Source organism: Etheostoma cragini, chromosome 13, assembly GCF_013103735.1.
Source record: "Etheostoma cragini isolate CJK2018 chromosome 13, CSU_Ecrag_1.0, whole genome shotgun sequence".
NCBI lineage: Eukaryota > Metazoa > Chordata > Actinopteri > Perciformes > Percidae > Etheostoma > Etheostoma cragini.
This window is the reverse complement of record NC_048419.1, coordinates 3,160,390-3,177,171: the sequence shown is the minus strand read 5'-3', so window position 1 is coordinate 3,177,171 and position 16,782 is coordinate 3,160,390. Positions and strand designations below refer to the sequence as shown.

At 39.0% G+C, this 16,782-nt stretch overlaps 1 protein-coding gene across 5 annotated transcripts in view; it reads right to left on the bottom strand.

Annotated features, from left to right (window-relative positions):
- LOC117955259 (protein turtle homolog B-like) overlaps positions 1-16,782 on the bottom strand; it is a 105,441-nt gene that overhangs the window by 41,989 nt on the left and 46,670 nt on the right. For all 5 annotated transcript variants that reach the window (XM_034889622.1, XM_034889625.1, XM_034889623.1 and 2 more), the window contains exons 4-7: positions 15,825-15,976; positions 11,589-11,706; positions 7,267-7,408; positions 65-210 (exon numbers count right to left, since the gene is read on the bottom strand). In XM_034889622.1, coding sequence (XP_034745513.1) covers positions 65-210; positions 7,267-7,408; positions 11,589-11,706; positions 15,825-15,976 — 558 coding nt within the window. The remainder of the gene's footprint in view (positions 1-64; positions 211-7,266; positions 7,409-11,588; positions 11,707-15,824; positions 15,977-16,782) is intronic.

The window sequence follows — 16,782 nt, the reverse complement described above, 5'->3', positions numbered from 1 at the left end:
CAATGAACCAGGAAATACTCTAAAGTTCAGCACATACAGCAGTAAAAAAGCAGAAAACACTCACATTGCACTGTTAGATAGGCAGAGGCAGTGGGGGGTTGGCCCAGGCTGTTGCTAGGAGCACAAGTGTATTTCCCAGCATCCTCAGGCTTGACTTGAGCAATGATGAGGGATCCATCAATGAGAATACTGACTCTGCGCTTAAGGTCACTGTGAAAATGAAGAAAGCAAAAACGTTAATGTTGGGATCAAAGTTTTTTTTTTTCCGGAAGTCGGTGTTGAGAAAAAAGACTTGGCAAAATGTTAGCAAATTAGCAAATATCTTTCAAAAGAAGACTCATGCATTGTGTACCAAGCGTGAACACAATGGGACAACTACTGTATCTTCCAAGCTGAAGCTTGGTATTTGTTATATACTATAAACACATCTTCTTGGTCTTCAAAAGGTGCAAGTCTTACCCTTATGAGCATTTACTTGAGAATATTCATAGATAGATGCACACATAAACTCTCTCTGATTTATTATGCGAGGCTTCCATGAAGGCAACAACAGTATATTTAGCCAGTGCCATATTTTCTTGCCCTTTTGTGCTTTTACCCCAGTCGGTGTGTAGCTCTGACTTTCATATAAATGATGTCCTGCACACAGCTTGATTCATCATTCCCAGCAGAATGCTTGGTTGCATTGGAACTGTAAGTCTCCACGCTATAAAAGTTAACTGGAAAACTCATTAAGATATGCAAGTATGAGGTTGATGGATTAACTAATACCAATATCAATAATAACTTTGCCAGATGCAGAGATTTCAAACTTTTTTTTAAATCTCTAGAAAGCCCCAGCTTGCAGGCTTTGTGTTGGATCTGAAGAAGGGGATCACAGTGTTCTCTGTTCATGCTCGACTTAGTGTCACGCACAGTGCCTGCAGATTTTTCAGCAGCACATTCATACTTTCAAATCCCATTTATTTTCATCCTAAAGGGGCTCTACAATTGTGAAATCTGGGGTGTGTGTGCATATCTCTGGAGAACTACGCCAAAGTTACTGTCATGTTTCTGGAACCAACCTCAAGTGTGATATCTGGGAGAAGTATCCTAATGCTAAGGAAAAGAAAACAAGTCAGGCATACAGTAGCCTAGCATTTTCAGGTTGTCACATCAAACCATATTAGCATGACAGTATTAGGCAATTTTTTATTTTACCCATCAAACTCCAAAAACACTGGCTCCTACCCTTGAACATATATATTATGTACATATTAGTCTCTTGAGATACTGTTGTCAAGAGGGTCCTGACAAGTCATTTCATTTTACCAGCTGTTTTGGTGGTGCATACAAATTACATACTGTATGTAAACGGAGATAAACACAACAAATTATTAAATTTCAATATGACAAAAAGCCAGTTTTGAAAAACCCTTAGAGGACATGGATTATGGATTTCATGGGTCATGCTCCCCAAAACCCTGGCTCAAAAAATTTCCCATATTGCAATGTGATAGTGTCCTTTTTAGATGGTGCTCTTTAATTTTTATTCTTTTAATGTCAGGACTCATCATTTAGTTTTAGCTTTTTTCTCAGTTCCAGCTTTAACAAAAAGCTTGGATTTCAAGATGTGGAGTTGGAAAGATGTTGGGTGTTTGAAGAATGTCCAGACCTTGGTTTTTATTTTTTCATTGGCAATAATGTGGAGGTTAATGTGGAGCTTTTACAATTATATAAATAATATTAAGTATAATTAACTTGTCTTTATAAAGAGTAATCACTGCATGTAATGAAAACATATCTGAGGATCTTTTGACTCAGTGTTTAGTGCCAAGAAGCATACTAAAATACTAGAATTTCCCATAATGCATCAACAGTATCCTCTCTGCCCATGTCTTACAAACTCCATGCAGTTTGTAATGCAAGTTTTATCTGTTGTCTTATCTCCAAGCCTAAACTGAGAGGACCCTGATGACATCATCAGGATTATTTTTTCCAGACTTTGGAAATCTTCCTCCACAGAAGACATTAAACAACTGTTTTCACATGCTTGGTAGGACTCCTCATGATGAGTACATGTATGTGTATAATACAACATTACAGTATTAAAAAATAAGGGCACACTGTAGATTATTCAGTGCTGCTTTGCAAAACACAGTTCTATTAGTCCAAGATGTTACATTTATCCATTTCTACATCAGACATACAGTATGTTTGTATCTGGAGAGAGGGAGCAGAGATGAGATATAGGTCTGCTGACTGTTGACCAGCCACTTGTGGTAGACAAGGCAACAGATATTTTGCAATTCTTTGCTTTGCTCCCTCCGCTACCCATTCCACATCATACTGTAGTGCAACCAGCAGAGGTGGGCTGCATGAGTTGTGGGAGAAAAGCGAGTGAAAAGAGATGACATCATCCCTGAAGGAGACAACATGTTTGTTGTCATTTAACCACTGTTGTGGTGTCCCTTTCCCAAGATGTGTTTTGCAAAGCAGTATTTCTGCTGACTAAACATAGAATACAGAGGTCTTAGAAGCAAAACATCAAAACAGAGATCATTTTAAAATCTGTCATGATTGCGGCTTTTTCAAAAGACAGAAGCCTTATGTTTCAGAGAGCTGTTCACGCTGCTCTGACTGAAACATGAGACAAAACAGCTGTCAAATTCAAGGGACTTGTTAGCAAAGGCAATCATTTATCAAACTACACCATTCGGTCCTTAGTCACTACAGTCATAAAATAACTAGAAACTGCCAGGAGCAACAGAATCTGCATCCGCTGCCCTGTCTGGAGGCATTAGAACAAGCCTTGTGTGAAATCAATTGTTTTTATACCCCAGTCTCTAGTCAAAATATATCACAAAAGTTGTAGTTTTTTCCATGTTGTGGACACAGAAGCTTAGTAAGCGGTAGTTTAAGCTACGAGTGAGTTAAGAACTCGGGTCAAACTAGGACAAGCCACATTGATTGCCAAGCTGATCTAGTGTCTCTGCGAGCAATTTGAAATAAAATTTGAAGGCATTACTGATGCTTGAGCCTTGTGTTACACAGTATCTCTCACAATATGCATGGTAGTGAACTGATTCATCAGCGTGGTTGTTTGTGTTCTCCAGTCACAGAGACTGATGAGCATTAAATGAATGACTCAGCCATGAGAGCGCATCCGGTGGGTCTCCCTTCCACAGGATAGAAGCTGCAGAGTCATCCATCTTATTTCTCCTTTAGCTTTAAGCTTTAATTAGGGTGGCACCTTGTACTCATGCTTCCTTCTTCAGGTTTTCCCCCAGAAACGTTGTTTAGGCCCGGTGGCGATTGTCTTTTTTTTTTTTTTTTTTTTTTTTTTTACAAATGCCTGTTTTGGGCCAGTCCCAGACTGATGATAGCATTAATGTAGAGCCCAATAGTTTCTATGATCACAGAATCATGGACGGAATCACAAAATTGACAATTTAAAAAAGCTGTAGGACAGATTCCATAGGGCCGCACATTAAGTCAGAACTAAAGGAAAAGGATATGGAAAGTCATTTGAAAGGGTTCACATTTGATGAGTTAATTCGGAACTGGACTTAGATTTGATCAAATACAATGAAAGCCCAGATGACCCTGATAACAATGCAGAGCTGAGGCGTGATACAGCAGGCTTTTGTTTTTTCTGCTGTCTATTCATATTAAAGATGACACTTTCAGATACAGTGAGGGAAAAAGTATTTTATCCCCTGCTTATTTTGTACATTTGCCCACTGACAAAGAAATGATCAGTCCATAATTTTAATGGTATTTATTTGAACAGTGAGAGACACTGAGAAATTGATTTGCATTTCAATGATGGAAAGTATGGTACAATATAGTATAGTACAGTATGTATTTGACCCCTCTGCAAAACATGACTTAGTACTTGGTGACAAAACCCTTGTAAGCAATCACAGAGGTCAGACGTTTCTTGTTGTTGGCCACCAGGTATTGCACACATCTCAGGAGGGATTTTGTCCCACACGCCTTTGCAGATCTTCTTCAAGTCATTAAGGCTTCAAGGCTGACGTTTGGCAACTCAAACCTTCAGCTCCCTCCACAGATTTTCTATGGGATTAAGGTCTGGAGACTGGCTAGGCCACTCCAGGACCTTAATGTGCTTCTTCTTGAGCCACTCCTTTGTTGCCTTGCCCATCTGTTTTGGGTCATTGTCATGCTGAAATACCCATCCACCACCCATTTTCAACGCCCTGGCTGAGGGAAGGAGGTTCTCACCCAAGATTTGACGGTACATGGGCCTTTGACGCGGTGAAGTTGTTCTGTCCCCTTAGCAGAAAACACCCCCAAAGCATAATGTTTCCACCTCCATGTTTGATGGTGGGAATGGTGTTCTTGGGTTCATAGCATCCTCCTCCAGCAAACATGGTTGTCACCTAGTTGACCTCTGAATCATTCAGATGTTCTTCGGCAAACTTCAGACGGGTATGTTTTTGTGCTTTCTTGAGCGGGCATCCTTCACGGCGTAGTGTTACCAATTGTTTTCTTGATGGCTATGGTCCCAGCTGCCTTGGGATCATTGACAAGATCCTCCCGTGTAGTTCTGGGTTGATTCTTCACTGTTCTCATGATCATTGCAACTTCACGAGGTGAGATCTTGCATGGAGCCCCAGGCCGGGGCAGATTGACAGTTCTTTTGTGTTTCTTTCATTTCCAAATAACTGCACCTGCAACTGTTGTCACCTTCTCACAAAGCTGCTTCGCAAAGGTCTCGCAGCCCATTCCAGATTTGTGTAGGTCTACAATCTTGTTCCTGACATCTTTGGAGAGCTCTTTGGTCTTGGCCATGGTGGAAAGTTTGGAATATGATTGCTTCTGTGGACAGGTGTCTTTTATACAGGTAACAAACTGAGATTAGGAACCCTCCCTTTAAGAGTGTGCTCCTAATCTCAGCTCGTTATCTGTATAAAAGACACCTGGGAGCCAGAAATCTTTCCGCTTGAGAGGGGATCAAATACTTAGTTCCGTCAATAAAATGTAAATCAATTTATAACATTTTTGACTTGCGTTTTTCTGGATTTTCTTGTTGTTATTCTGTCTCTCACTGTTCAAATAAATCTACCATTAAAATTATAGACTGATAATTGCTTTGTAAGTGGGGAAATGTACATAATCAGCAGGGGATCAAATACTTTTTCCCCTCACTGTATCTAGATTAATGTCTCCTTTTTTTCATAAATATACCCAAGTGATCTTGTATTTCACACAACAAATGTGTTATCATTAAATATTATTTTTGTTGAAGAAATACATTTATTACTCAAGTGCGAGATTTTGTGTGATGTTTTAAACCTTTTCTTTATGTATCAACTCTGGAAAATAAACATATCAGTGCAGGTTTTTCCGTCATGTTCTTATTTACATTTTTCAAAAGGGCAGATATCCTGCTTTTGAAATGAAGTTATGTTATGCTGTAAAGACTATTTCCAATTTTTTATTCATAATTTAATAGTAAATGAAATATAACAATAGGCAGCATGAAATGGCCATACCAATAAAAAGAGAAAATCTCCCTCTTTTTTTGACTATATTGCCAGACGCATGAGAGCTGGGTTTGACTCTGTCTCCTTTAAAAACGTGCATTGAAGCAAACTTTGATGTAATTTGATGCCTTGTGAATGTGCATCATAAACCTAACTTAACTTCAAGCTTTGGTGGCTATAGGGCACTTTATGGGGAAACAGAATGGACAAGTGCATTTTTTACTCTGTCAGAACCGCTTCCATGGATCAACAGCGGAAATGTCATCGCTTGTGGCAACGGAGGGAGATGTGCCGACTGACTGCCATTTCTATAGATCCAACATACAAAATAAGTGATTACGCCTTCTTTCCATTATAACGTTTTTTTTAGTTTAGAAGCTGATAACAGGGATCTTCAGGAAATGTGTCTTTCTGTCTAAAAACCCATCAAATGGAACTGGCTCAGCTTCAATATGCTGCTCAAGCAGTGACTAAATACGTAGAGAAAGCCTTTTAACTAAGAGATGGCTTCATTCGTCTGTTTGGATGCCAATACAAGGATTCAGCCAATGACGCGTTAAAGACATAGCACAGCTGTTTCAAGCATCGTGGCTATGAAAATCGGCTGGAAATCTCACCTACACTGATGGGGTTCTATCCTCAGTGGAAAACAAAAAAAGAAAAGTACTGGTAACAAAAAAATGAGCCGAGTTGAGCAGAGCCGTACCATTCAGTGGAGACACAGCTTTAAAACACAAGTACTTTTAAAGAGCAATATTTGGCCCCTGTTGTGCGAGAGGAAGAGGTAACGCTGCCAGAAATCATTGAGTTGAAATGTCTCATGATATAAAGGAAGAAGAGTGTTTTCCGTTCTATTACAGGCTGCGACACTGGTGGATTTTAAAAACCTATTTTGTGAATCTCTTAATGAATTGTTCTTCCCCCCTTCATCATTTATTAGAGAATTCAGCTGTAGTGCGACAGACCACAATCACTGTTTGCAAAGCTAGGTTTTGCTGGATATTAATTTATTCATCTATGCAATTGGAATATATGAAATTTAAAGGAGCGGGTGCTGGTCCGATTATGAGAGTGGTTGTTTTATTAAGTGTTTTGTAACCTCTCAGCCATGAGGGTAAAACATGTCTCATTGGACGTGAGAAGAATCATTAACTTCAAATCTGCTCGTTTTAAAGTTAATAAAACTGTCTGACTGTTTTTAAGCAAAGGAGATGATAATTAAGTTCTAAGTATTACAGTGATCTTAAATAGGCGAACAAGACATGCATTATTGATTCCATGCAAACTTAACAATGTGATGCAACTTTAACATTAATCTGACTACATTTCATTTAGATTGTTGCCATGTTTAAAGTGTGACAGAAATGGTAATGTGTTTGACCAAGTAAGATTGCTGCCATGCTTTTGAATTAAAAGTGACTGTGCACTATTTTAGACATGACACCCACATGTTAAATTACCATTTACATAAGAAGTGAATGTCTGATAGGGGCTTTGCTCCATGCTGTCTTGAGTGGACTCTCAAAAACATTCATGTGAGAACCAGGACTCCCTGGGAGAAGAGATCTCATATCTCAATGGGACCTTTCTGGCTAATTAAAGGATACATAAAATAGGGAACAGTGTATGACGTTATTCTCAAAACCCAATTATTACACTCTAGTAAATATCCAGCACTGAAACAACACAGGACACATGACAGTGGCTGGTGAACAGTCGATACAGATGGGTGAGGGGATAGGGCAGACCATAATGAAACTGATCATAACTTTACTTCTTGAAGAAGACGTTGTCTTCCTCCCAGAACCAGGTGTAGGTCAGGTTGCGAGGGTAGGCCTCCGCCTGGCAGGTGAAGAAGGCGTCCTGCGAGATGTTCACTGTGATGTTCTCTGGTGGCAAAACAATGAACGGAGGGCCTGGGAGGGGGGAAGAAGACACATACACTGAGTAGGACACAAAAAGGGATTGTGACAAATGTGTATCAATTAAATCAATTTTAACATTTTGCTTAGCAGAAAATCCATTTTGCAGGGATGGAACCTGATAGTAGATAAATAATTACTAGGGCTGTCATTTTACATTCAAAATTCAAGCTACTATTCAAATGTAGGAAGAAATCAAATATTATAATCATCGGATTAAGTTCAACATTTTAAATGTATTAGAGCAACATGTCAACAGTTTGTTCCATAAAACTAAAAAGATTAAAAAAAAAAAAAACTCCTCTTAGTCAACTAGTCAACTTGTCATATTTTATGTTTTTTTCATGCTGAATGACTTTATTTGAAGAAACTCATGAGCACATCTCTGGTGAAACAAGATTTAAAGTGGTGCCACAGGGCAGCCGGATACTTTATAAGAAAACCCCCTGAGTTTATGGTGATTTGAGAAAGAGAGAGAGAGAGAGACAGCGTTGTAGAGAGGAGAAGGATTGCTTTGTGACCAGAAACTAATCTGTATGAAGCTACGCCGCAATCTAAATGACTGCACTGTCCAAATGGAGAACAGGGGCCGGTGTGACACTCCCATATTGACCCGTCTCAGTGGGAAGCTCCTACGCAACCACGTCATACCCACTACAGACACAACACAGGAATTAGTTAACAGACTGGGCAAGGGTCATGTGGGGTATTTAAAACCATGTACACATAGTGTGAAGACACACAGGGATTAACACCGCTACAGCCACTCTGGTTCTGTTAACAGAACACACATCACATACTTATTTTGCACTCAGTGAAGGATTATGAGAATTTATTGAGTGATCCTTGCTGTGCCAGATGGATCATCTTTCTTGCACGCATGGATATATTTATATACCATGATATATGATTTGCAGTTATTTCCTATCTGGGACCATACCTACATCCATAACCATACTGAGTTCAGTCTGGAAGCTAAAAGCAGCCTTTTCTACCATTAGCTACGTTTAGCTACTTACCACATGCTAGGTGGTAGGATTTATACAAGAGCACCCCGTTAGTCTGAGTGTACATGGCAATTCCACCGAAAGGCAGACATTGTACAAAATACAAAATTCAAGCAATATGATTGATCACTCGTTTGATGAAAATTATTTAATGTTATATGAATACAAAGTACATTCTACGTCATCCTTCACTGGGGTATAGTACTTTGCTAGTAGAACGTCGCACTTCTCTTTGGCATAACTGTCATCTGAAACCCCTCAACACAAATCTCTGAATGTTACCCAGACTGTCCAATATAATTAATAACAGCCTGCATCACCAGCATTGATAAAAGGCATCACACACAGAGACACACACACACACACACACACACAAGTTGAACCAGTGTTGAAACTATAAACTGCTAGTCCCATATGTTAGCACCGATCTGCCGCCCACAGCCTGATCTTTTAACAGGCAGAGCATTTCCATCTGCCAGCCCCTTAGCAGGACAACCAGGACAAGGCCTGTGTGTGTGTGTGCGTGTGTGCATGCGTGCGTGCGTGCGTGCGTGGGCGCGCGCTAACCCGCCCTATTTGGAACCAGCTGAGTGCTGGAGATTTGTTGGCGCTGCAGTCTCTTAGCTGATCTGATGCTCAGTGGCTTTCCAGGAGGACCTCTATTAATCCGTCTGTCCCGTAAATTATACAGGATGGGTCAAACAAGTGCTCCGTCCTCAGCCATGGCTTTGGACTCAGTCAATAAAGGAAACATGGGCTCTCAATAAAGGAAACATGGGATCTCTGTGAACATGTTCACTGTCTGTTCTGTCTGTTCTCTGATGAATAACAGAAACTTGCTCTATGTATACAGTAATACATAGTAATGTTTTCTTGTGTAGCATAAAGAATGACAATAAATTACACGCATGTACAACATTTGAACATGTTCACTGTCTGTTCTCTGACAAATGACAGAAACTGACAACCAACATACTGTATAACATTTGGTGCCAATCCATCTGATAGATGTTGAGATAGTTCACTGGATAAAAGTAAACTTTAAACGGCTGGTGACACTAAATGGAAAATAAGCATCACCAATGTGTTGATCACCGAAGGACTCATCCTCTGGGGTACCGATTCAACTGCTAGTCACACTGGACCAAAGTGGTGGACTGACCGGCTGGCAGACATTGTTAAAACATAAAGATCCCCTCCAGACATGTTTAGAACATATGAAAAATGTTGTGTATTGGGGAGTGAAGAAACCATAGGAAGTATCATTCAGAGAAATTCTCTGGTTTAGCAGTGCATTATTAGACTTTTAGCTATCTTTATGGCTCATAGTCCGGTCTTGCATGGTCTTTTTTCTGGTGTCTAACTGGCATTCATTATGAAGTGAGCATGTCTTTGCTACTTTTTAAACATTCACAAGAATGACAGAAGTCAGTCTGGTGAAAACTCAGTGAAAATGATGATAGTGAGAGATGGAGCCCCAATTTCTTCAGTTCAGATAAGGTTGTGACCACTCAGCTGTGTTCATCTGGGGCAGCCATCTTTAAATAAGATGACCTGGAATGCCATGTTTGCAGCTTTATCATTTATCCTCTTCGGTGAGGCGTATCAAATCTATGGTTGCTGTACAGACACATTTGATACTGTCTATACTTTCAGTTTCTGGAGAGAAAGAAAATGAGTTTGAGCACTGATGTGTGCATGATGTGACACATTCTAGACAATAAATGATTAATTTGCTAAATGTGTCTTGATTTTGTGGTAAAGCGTGGACTGACACAAACCAATGTTATAGTTACAGAAGCTGACGTTTCATATAGAGCTGCAGTCAAACAATTCTCTCATCCTCTGATTATTTTTTTCTATGTAGGCCTCTATAAATAATAAACTCTGCAAATGTATGAATGCAATTGTTAATCTCCATTTAGTCTTAAATGTTCCTGTTGTAAAATGCAGCAGTTAGTTTTCCCCAAAGTAATTTCAGTGTATACCAGTCCCACCCCTAAACACACAGTAATAAAAACATTAAATTCACCTTTTAAATTCTCCTCAGCCTGCTGTGTCCACATGGTTGTGATAGCACATTTGATGGATCAAATAGCTGATATCACAAAGGTTGTGACTGTTACGTTACCAGCATGGAAGAGATACATTTATCTTTAACATATTTCTATTTAAGACAAAATGTTACAGTTAACAGTTTACTTAAAACTGTTTACTTTCTTGTTAGCGATGATAAAAGCATGGCTCAACGACTAACAATGTTGGTGTGTTTGTCAGCTGGTCATAATTTACATGTAAATGTGAACTCATCTCAAAACTATACACTGCCTTTCTGTAGTTCTGTACAGTGTATTACATTTGGAGTGATGTGGATATGACTTGCAACGCTGCACATCCACAAGAGTTTCCCTTATCGAAGCCACCCTGTACTGTCCTTACTGCCCATTAGTCTTTTTGCTGCATTTTAAAGGTGATGTGGGGAGTTCATGTGATTGGCCGTTACTGAGGCCTGCCCAAACATCAATCTGCAGATACACCTCAAAAAGTGGTATACATGCTTTAGACGGGTTTCCGAGCAATGGCATATTTTCAATGCAACCCAGATTAAGAGTTTATGAGAAGATTAACATGAGACGTTTTTGTGCCATCAACTGCACAAATTGAAAAGCAATGCACGAGGCTCTGTCATAAATTAGGGTCAGAGGAATGTGTGCTTAGTTTCAGTGTATGATTTGGTTACAGCTTGGAAAATGCATCATGTTGTTACTGGTCATTTTTCAGAGAGAAAACTGTTAAGTACAGTTTTGCCTGTATACTGTACTGCTGTATGTACGTGCTAACGTTACTTGCTAGACGAGCTAACTGTGTGGCACGATTTTGCGTTATTACTGCTAGTATCTACTGTTTCTCACTGGAAGGCTATTCTAGCTGGCTAAACATTTGGGAAATGCAAGGACAATGCAAGGACTGTTACAGTACACAAATTCACCTCTAAAAGTAAATGGTTTTCAGCATTTTGCTCCGTTTTTGAAAACTAATAAAAAACATTGTCACGAAAAATTATAAAAATGTGGTTATAGGAATGAAGAAAGAACAAAAACAGTGTGTCAAATTAAAGTAAAAATCACAGAAATAAAAATGTCCTAAATAGGCACATATGTACCTACCTTGTACTAGCAGCCGTGTGGTGTGAATGACTTCTCCCTGGGGGCTGAAGGCTCGACACGTGTAGGCCCCACGATCCTCCCGGGTGATGGATAGCACTGTCAAACTCCCATCCGACACCTGAACACACACACACACACACGAATATTTTAACTATTAAAAGTCTACTTTTAAGGTGGCTTGTCAATGACAAAGGAACGCATGGATTTACCTATCACACACACACACACACACACACACGCACACACACACACACACACAAACACACACACACACACACACACACACACACACTTTTAGGACTGCAACTAACAATTATTTTCATTGTTTATTAATCTGTTAATTATTTTCTTCTATCTGTTAGTAGGTTGGGGTCTATACAATGTCAGGAAATGGTGAAACATGTGGATCTAACTTCTAAACTAGAAAATATTCACATTTTAGAAGCTGGATTGAGATAAAAGAATGTTTTCATGAAAAAAAGACCACAGTCCAAAAAAAGTTTTTAAAAGTTAGACAAGTAGTAAGAAATATAGGTATGGGAACATTTCCAATACAATACATTTGATTACACACTGTATTTCCATTATGATGAGACATCATGATAGATGGGGGATGGACCATGAGAGAGTGCAGGGAATATACTTATAAGATCAAAGTATTTAATAACTTTAGGCAAGAAAAGGATTATATATAACAATAGACTAGAAATAGTGCTGTTAAAGTGCAATCATATGATGTCCCAAATTTAATAAAAGAAAGTCAAACTGCAGTAGAGAAACCAATCAGCAGAGGCATAAAAAAGTTGTGCATTTACGTAAGATGATCATGAAGTGGGTTCCATCTGTGTGCTAAACGGTAGCTAAAAGCAGCTTGTTACCATCAGCTCATTGCTTTTAAATCATCTGAAGGAACTGCTGTGTTTCTATTCTCTGTTGGCCTGAGGTTGTTTGGTGATTTATAAACCTGCAGGAGCACTTTGCAAATTTGTTCTATAACTAACCAGAAGCCGGTGGGAAGATTTAAGGACAGGAGGAATATGCTCAATGGTACTGCTACCGGTTTGTAGTTTGGCATCAGTGTTATAATGTCCTGAAGTAGTCTAATGGTCTTTTTCAATAATCCAGCGTGCTGGAGATGAAGACATGAATGCCTTTCTCCAAATCTTGTTTTAACATAAGACTTCTAATTCTTGCTATTTCTTTGAGAGGATGAAATGCTGACGTAGATTTGTTTCTTCATGTTATTATTGAAGCTTTAAACATCGCTATGATGACGCAGATGCACGTAAATGCCAGACGACAGCTATGTAAAATAGCTGTTATATGTGGCTTGTAAATTAAATGTAAAGTCTCTTGTCTCCTCGTTCGTCCACGTGTCTTTGTTGACACTCGCCATGTGTGCAAAGAAAGCGGAAATTACCTAAAACATCTTCATTTTACGGCGGGTTGCAACCATGAAATGAACTGAAACATAATCACAATTCATTATTTATTTGGCAAATAACGTTTCCATCCGCGTTTATCGCATAAGCCTGTTACCTTTTTAAGAGAAAATCGAACGAGATCAAACGTACAAACTTTGTCGATATTCATGTTTCATTAGGTCATTTTGGTATTGTATCAGAGATTACTGGAGTTTATACACCGATCTGATAGCACGTAATAAAGCCCTAAAGAAAGCCTATGTTAAAGTAGTTTATTTATGTTCTTTTTCCGTTATAACTGATCAAACTATCAAACTGGATGACAAAAGAAAGTTCTGTGGCATTCATTGTTTGTGTTTGTTCATGTTTCACACCCGAGCCAGAACAACAACAAAGACAGAAATCATATAATATCCATACAGTGATAGCGGTATACAGATGTTAAAACATAATAACATATATGACACACTGGTATTGGATCAGTACTCTGTATCGGTCGATATGCAAGTTCAGATATCAGAATGTCTATCGGGATGCAAAAAATGGTATCGGACCATCTCTAATTTATATTCAACATTACTAAATTTGCATTAAAACGTGTGGATGGAAACATGGCTACTTTCAGTCTTTATTAAATTAAAAGAAATGCATGGACGTGCACAGGTACGGGCTACTGTTGCCTGAGCAACAATTCGTTTGAATAAACATTTTATTTATTTATTTACTTATTTATTTATTTTGTTTGCTGTTGTGGCTGCATCACTGCGATAAGCCCATCATTAGTAGAGTTAAATCAATCAATCCATAATATCTAATCTTGTGTTCATTTATTTTGCCCTCGGCGATGCCCTCTGCCCCCAGTCCCGTGACTCATGACTTCATTTGGCCATCACTAAGGGAAAACCCGTCTGCCTTCTCGTGATTGAAGGCATAACCTCCTCGGCGGAGGTAATTAATAATGCAAAGCTTTTGTCATTTTTTTATTTAAGAGGAAGAAAGTCGTCTATGAATTTCATCAAACTTTAGCACTGATTAGGGAATTCTAAAAACATTTACAGGTCTCCAGTAAAATTTAAAACTGCTTTCAACTGGAAATAACCACAGTTTGATTTTCACAACAGACTAATATACTGCTGTAGCTCATTACAGCAGGGATCCAACTACTATTACAGTCGCAGAAACAATTATATTGCTTCTTAATTTGCTTTTTGGTTGAGAATGAAATTAAATGTGATGTCACTTGGAACAGTGTCTGGTGCATTCGTAGGTAGTTTAAAGCGCTTGCTACTGGTATTGGAGAAAGTAAATGGGGAATTTAGCTGGAAAGTGAGTTGTATTAGACTACCAATACAAGTACCTCACCAGTACTTACTACACCCAGATGAGGGAGGTTTTATGACACAATGTTGCCTTCAGGGCCGACTCTAGAGGCATGGAAACACTGAACTTGTTTCAAATTGTGAATTTGTATTTGTGAAGAGCTTAGCACATTGCATTGGTTGGGCGGTTTTACTTCTTATTTCATAAAAGTAGTTTGGTGTGGCTTGTGATTTAGGCTACCTGTTGTACCATTAGGGCTGTTTCACTAAACTTAAAAAGGAACTCCACAGATTTTTATATTATCTTACTGTTATAAAACAGACATGAAAACATGTAGTATAATGCAGTTGTAGTTCTAAAGAGGTCCTCTCCACAGCTGAAGTCAAAATTGACTCAAAGGACTTTCCTCCTCCTCCCTTTAACTTCATTTTTCAGTTCACCAAACCTGACAGCATGATGCATCAGCTTCCACTTTACATGACAGGACATATTTGACAGAAAATAAAAAGTTTGTTTACTGAAAGAGATGAGTGCAGCCCTAAACATGTGTGTGTGTGTGTGTGTGTGTGTGTGTGTGTGTGTGTGTGTGTGTGTGTGTGTGTGTGGTCATTTCCATTCTTACATGCAGCACTCAATGGTAGATACTGTACAGCATACGCGTTTCTCTTCATTAAACTCTGCCATATTAAGTGTAAAGATGATTGAGACTCAAAGATCCCAGCTGCAGTGATTTATTCACCATCTGAGATGCTACACTTACAGTAAATCCCACAAGGAACATACTCACTAATAGATTCACAAAGGCTCCAGGAGATTCACCCTCTGCTCTTGTCTTTCTCTCCCTCTTGTGCATAATGTCCTCGTCTCCCCCGCTCCCTCTGTGTGAATGGTGTGCTTGAGTTTTCCCTCTTGAGTGTTTTTACTGTCTGTCCTCCGCTTGTTTCCATTTTCTTTATATATGTTCACAATCTTTATATTTTCCATATTGTAATTTCACTATTTTGGTCTATTCTCTACACATGTTTTATGCATTTCTGTCCATTCTGAAAGAGGCACCCCTCTTCTTTTATTTTTTCCCTGTTAAAGCGTTTTTCATTATCCGAATTGAGGGTAGAAGGGTGTTGTATCTGCATATTGCTGTGCCAATTTGTGATTTTTTTTTTTTATTGGGCTATATGAATACATGACTTGACTTGACTGATCAAGGATTTAAAAATAATAAAGAGGCAAGGATGTGGTGGTCAGGAAGAATGTTTGGTGAATTTGGCCATTAATGACAATATTGTCAATCTAAGTGAACCAATCACGCAACAAGTTGTTACAGGATGTATGAATGAATTTCATCCATATGCTCAAGTCCAATTTGTCTCATTAAAATAAATAAGAAAGCTGGGTATTTACACACAGCACTGGTGTCAGTCTGAACACAACCTGAGAGAAGTGTCATGATCAATATTCAGTTGAGACTTAAAGACATTATACGGTCATATACCTTGTACTTGGCACTGCTGACAATAAGGCTGCCTTCCCGCAGCCAGCTGACCGAGGGTTTGGGGTTACCGAAGGCTGTGCAGGTCAAAGTGATGCTACCCCCCTCCTTGGCCTCTACATACTGAGGTGGCGTGTCCGTGAACGTGGGAGGGGCTAAAGAGTCAGAGAATAGGAAGCAGAGGAAGACACAACAGGACATGTTAAAACGCTTCAAAGATGGTCAAGCACAGATAGAACAATGACTAAGAGACTTCTTCTTTTGATCCATTTTAAACTGCTGCATACTGTTAGCAGCAACCAACCACATCCATCAGACAATCATAACCCTTGTTAAAACAATGTAGTTTTGAGTACATAGATGCCTTTGGAGTATAGGAGTTTGGTCAGTCATTGCAGATCTCAGCTTACCCAACATTAACTGAGCCCAAGGACAGTATTCACTAATGTTTTTCTAAATATATAATATTATAGTATACTGGCTGTAAAAATGAAACCTATACAGTACTTAATCAGGTACATTTTACATAGCTTGATAATATGATAATGATAATGCAGATTTGTCCCTGGTATATGGTTCCAAGAGTGTGCATGTGGGACTCACAGCAAAAGGGCAGAGCTTTATCCAAAGCATGTGGAAGACTGCCCAATTACACTTTATGGAAAGCAGACACAGTCCAGTCTGTATGCTGTACAATCCCATGACATCTACATGACGGAAGAACCAGTTTTGTGTAGGAGGTCAGCTGTATTATTAATATTATTATGTATTATTTGGTTCAGCAGGCAACCTTTTACAAAGTATAAGTCTGCTTTGATAGCACAGACTTGTTTTAAGTTCAAAACCCTTTGGTACTTTCTTACGCTCCTTTTTTTCTTTTGTTAATCAGTAGGCAGTGATTGCTCATTGCAACCCTAGTGCACTGTGAGTGAGCGCTGCTACCTAATCGCTGGGCAAGATA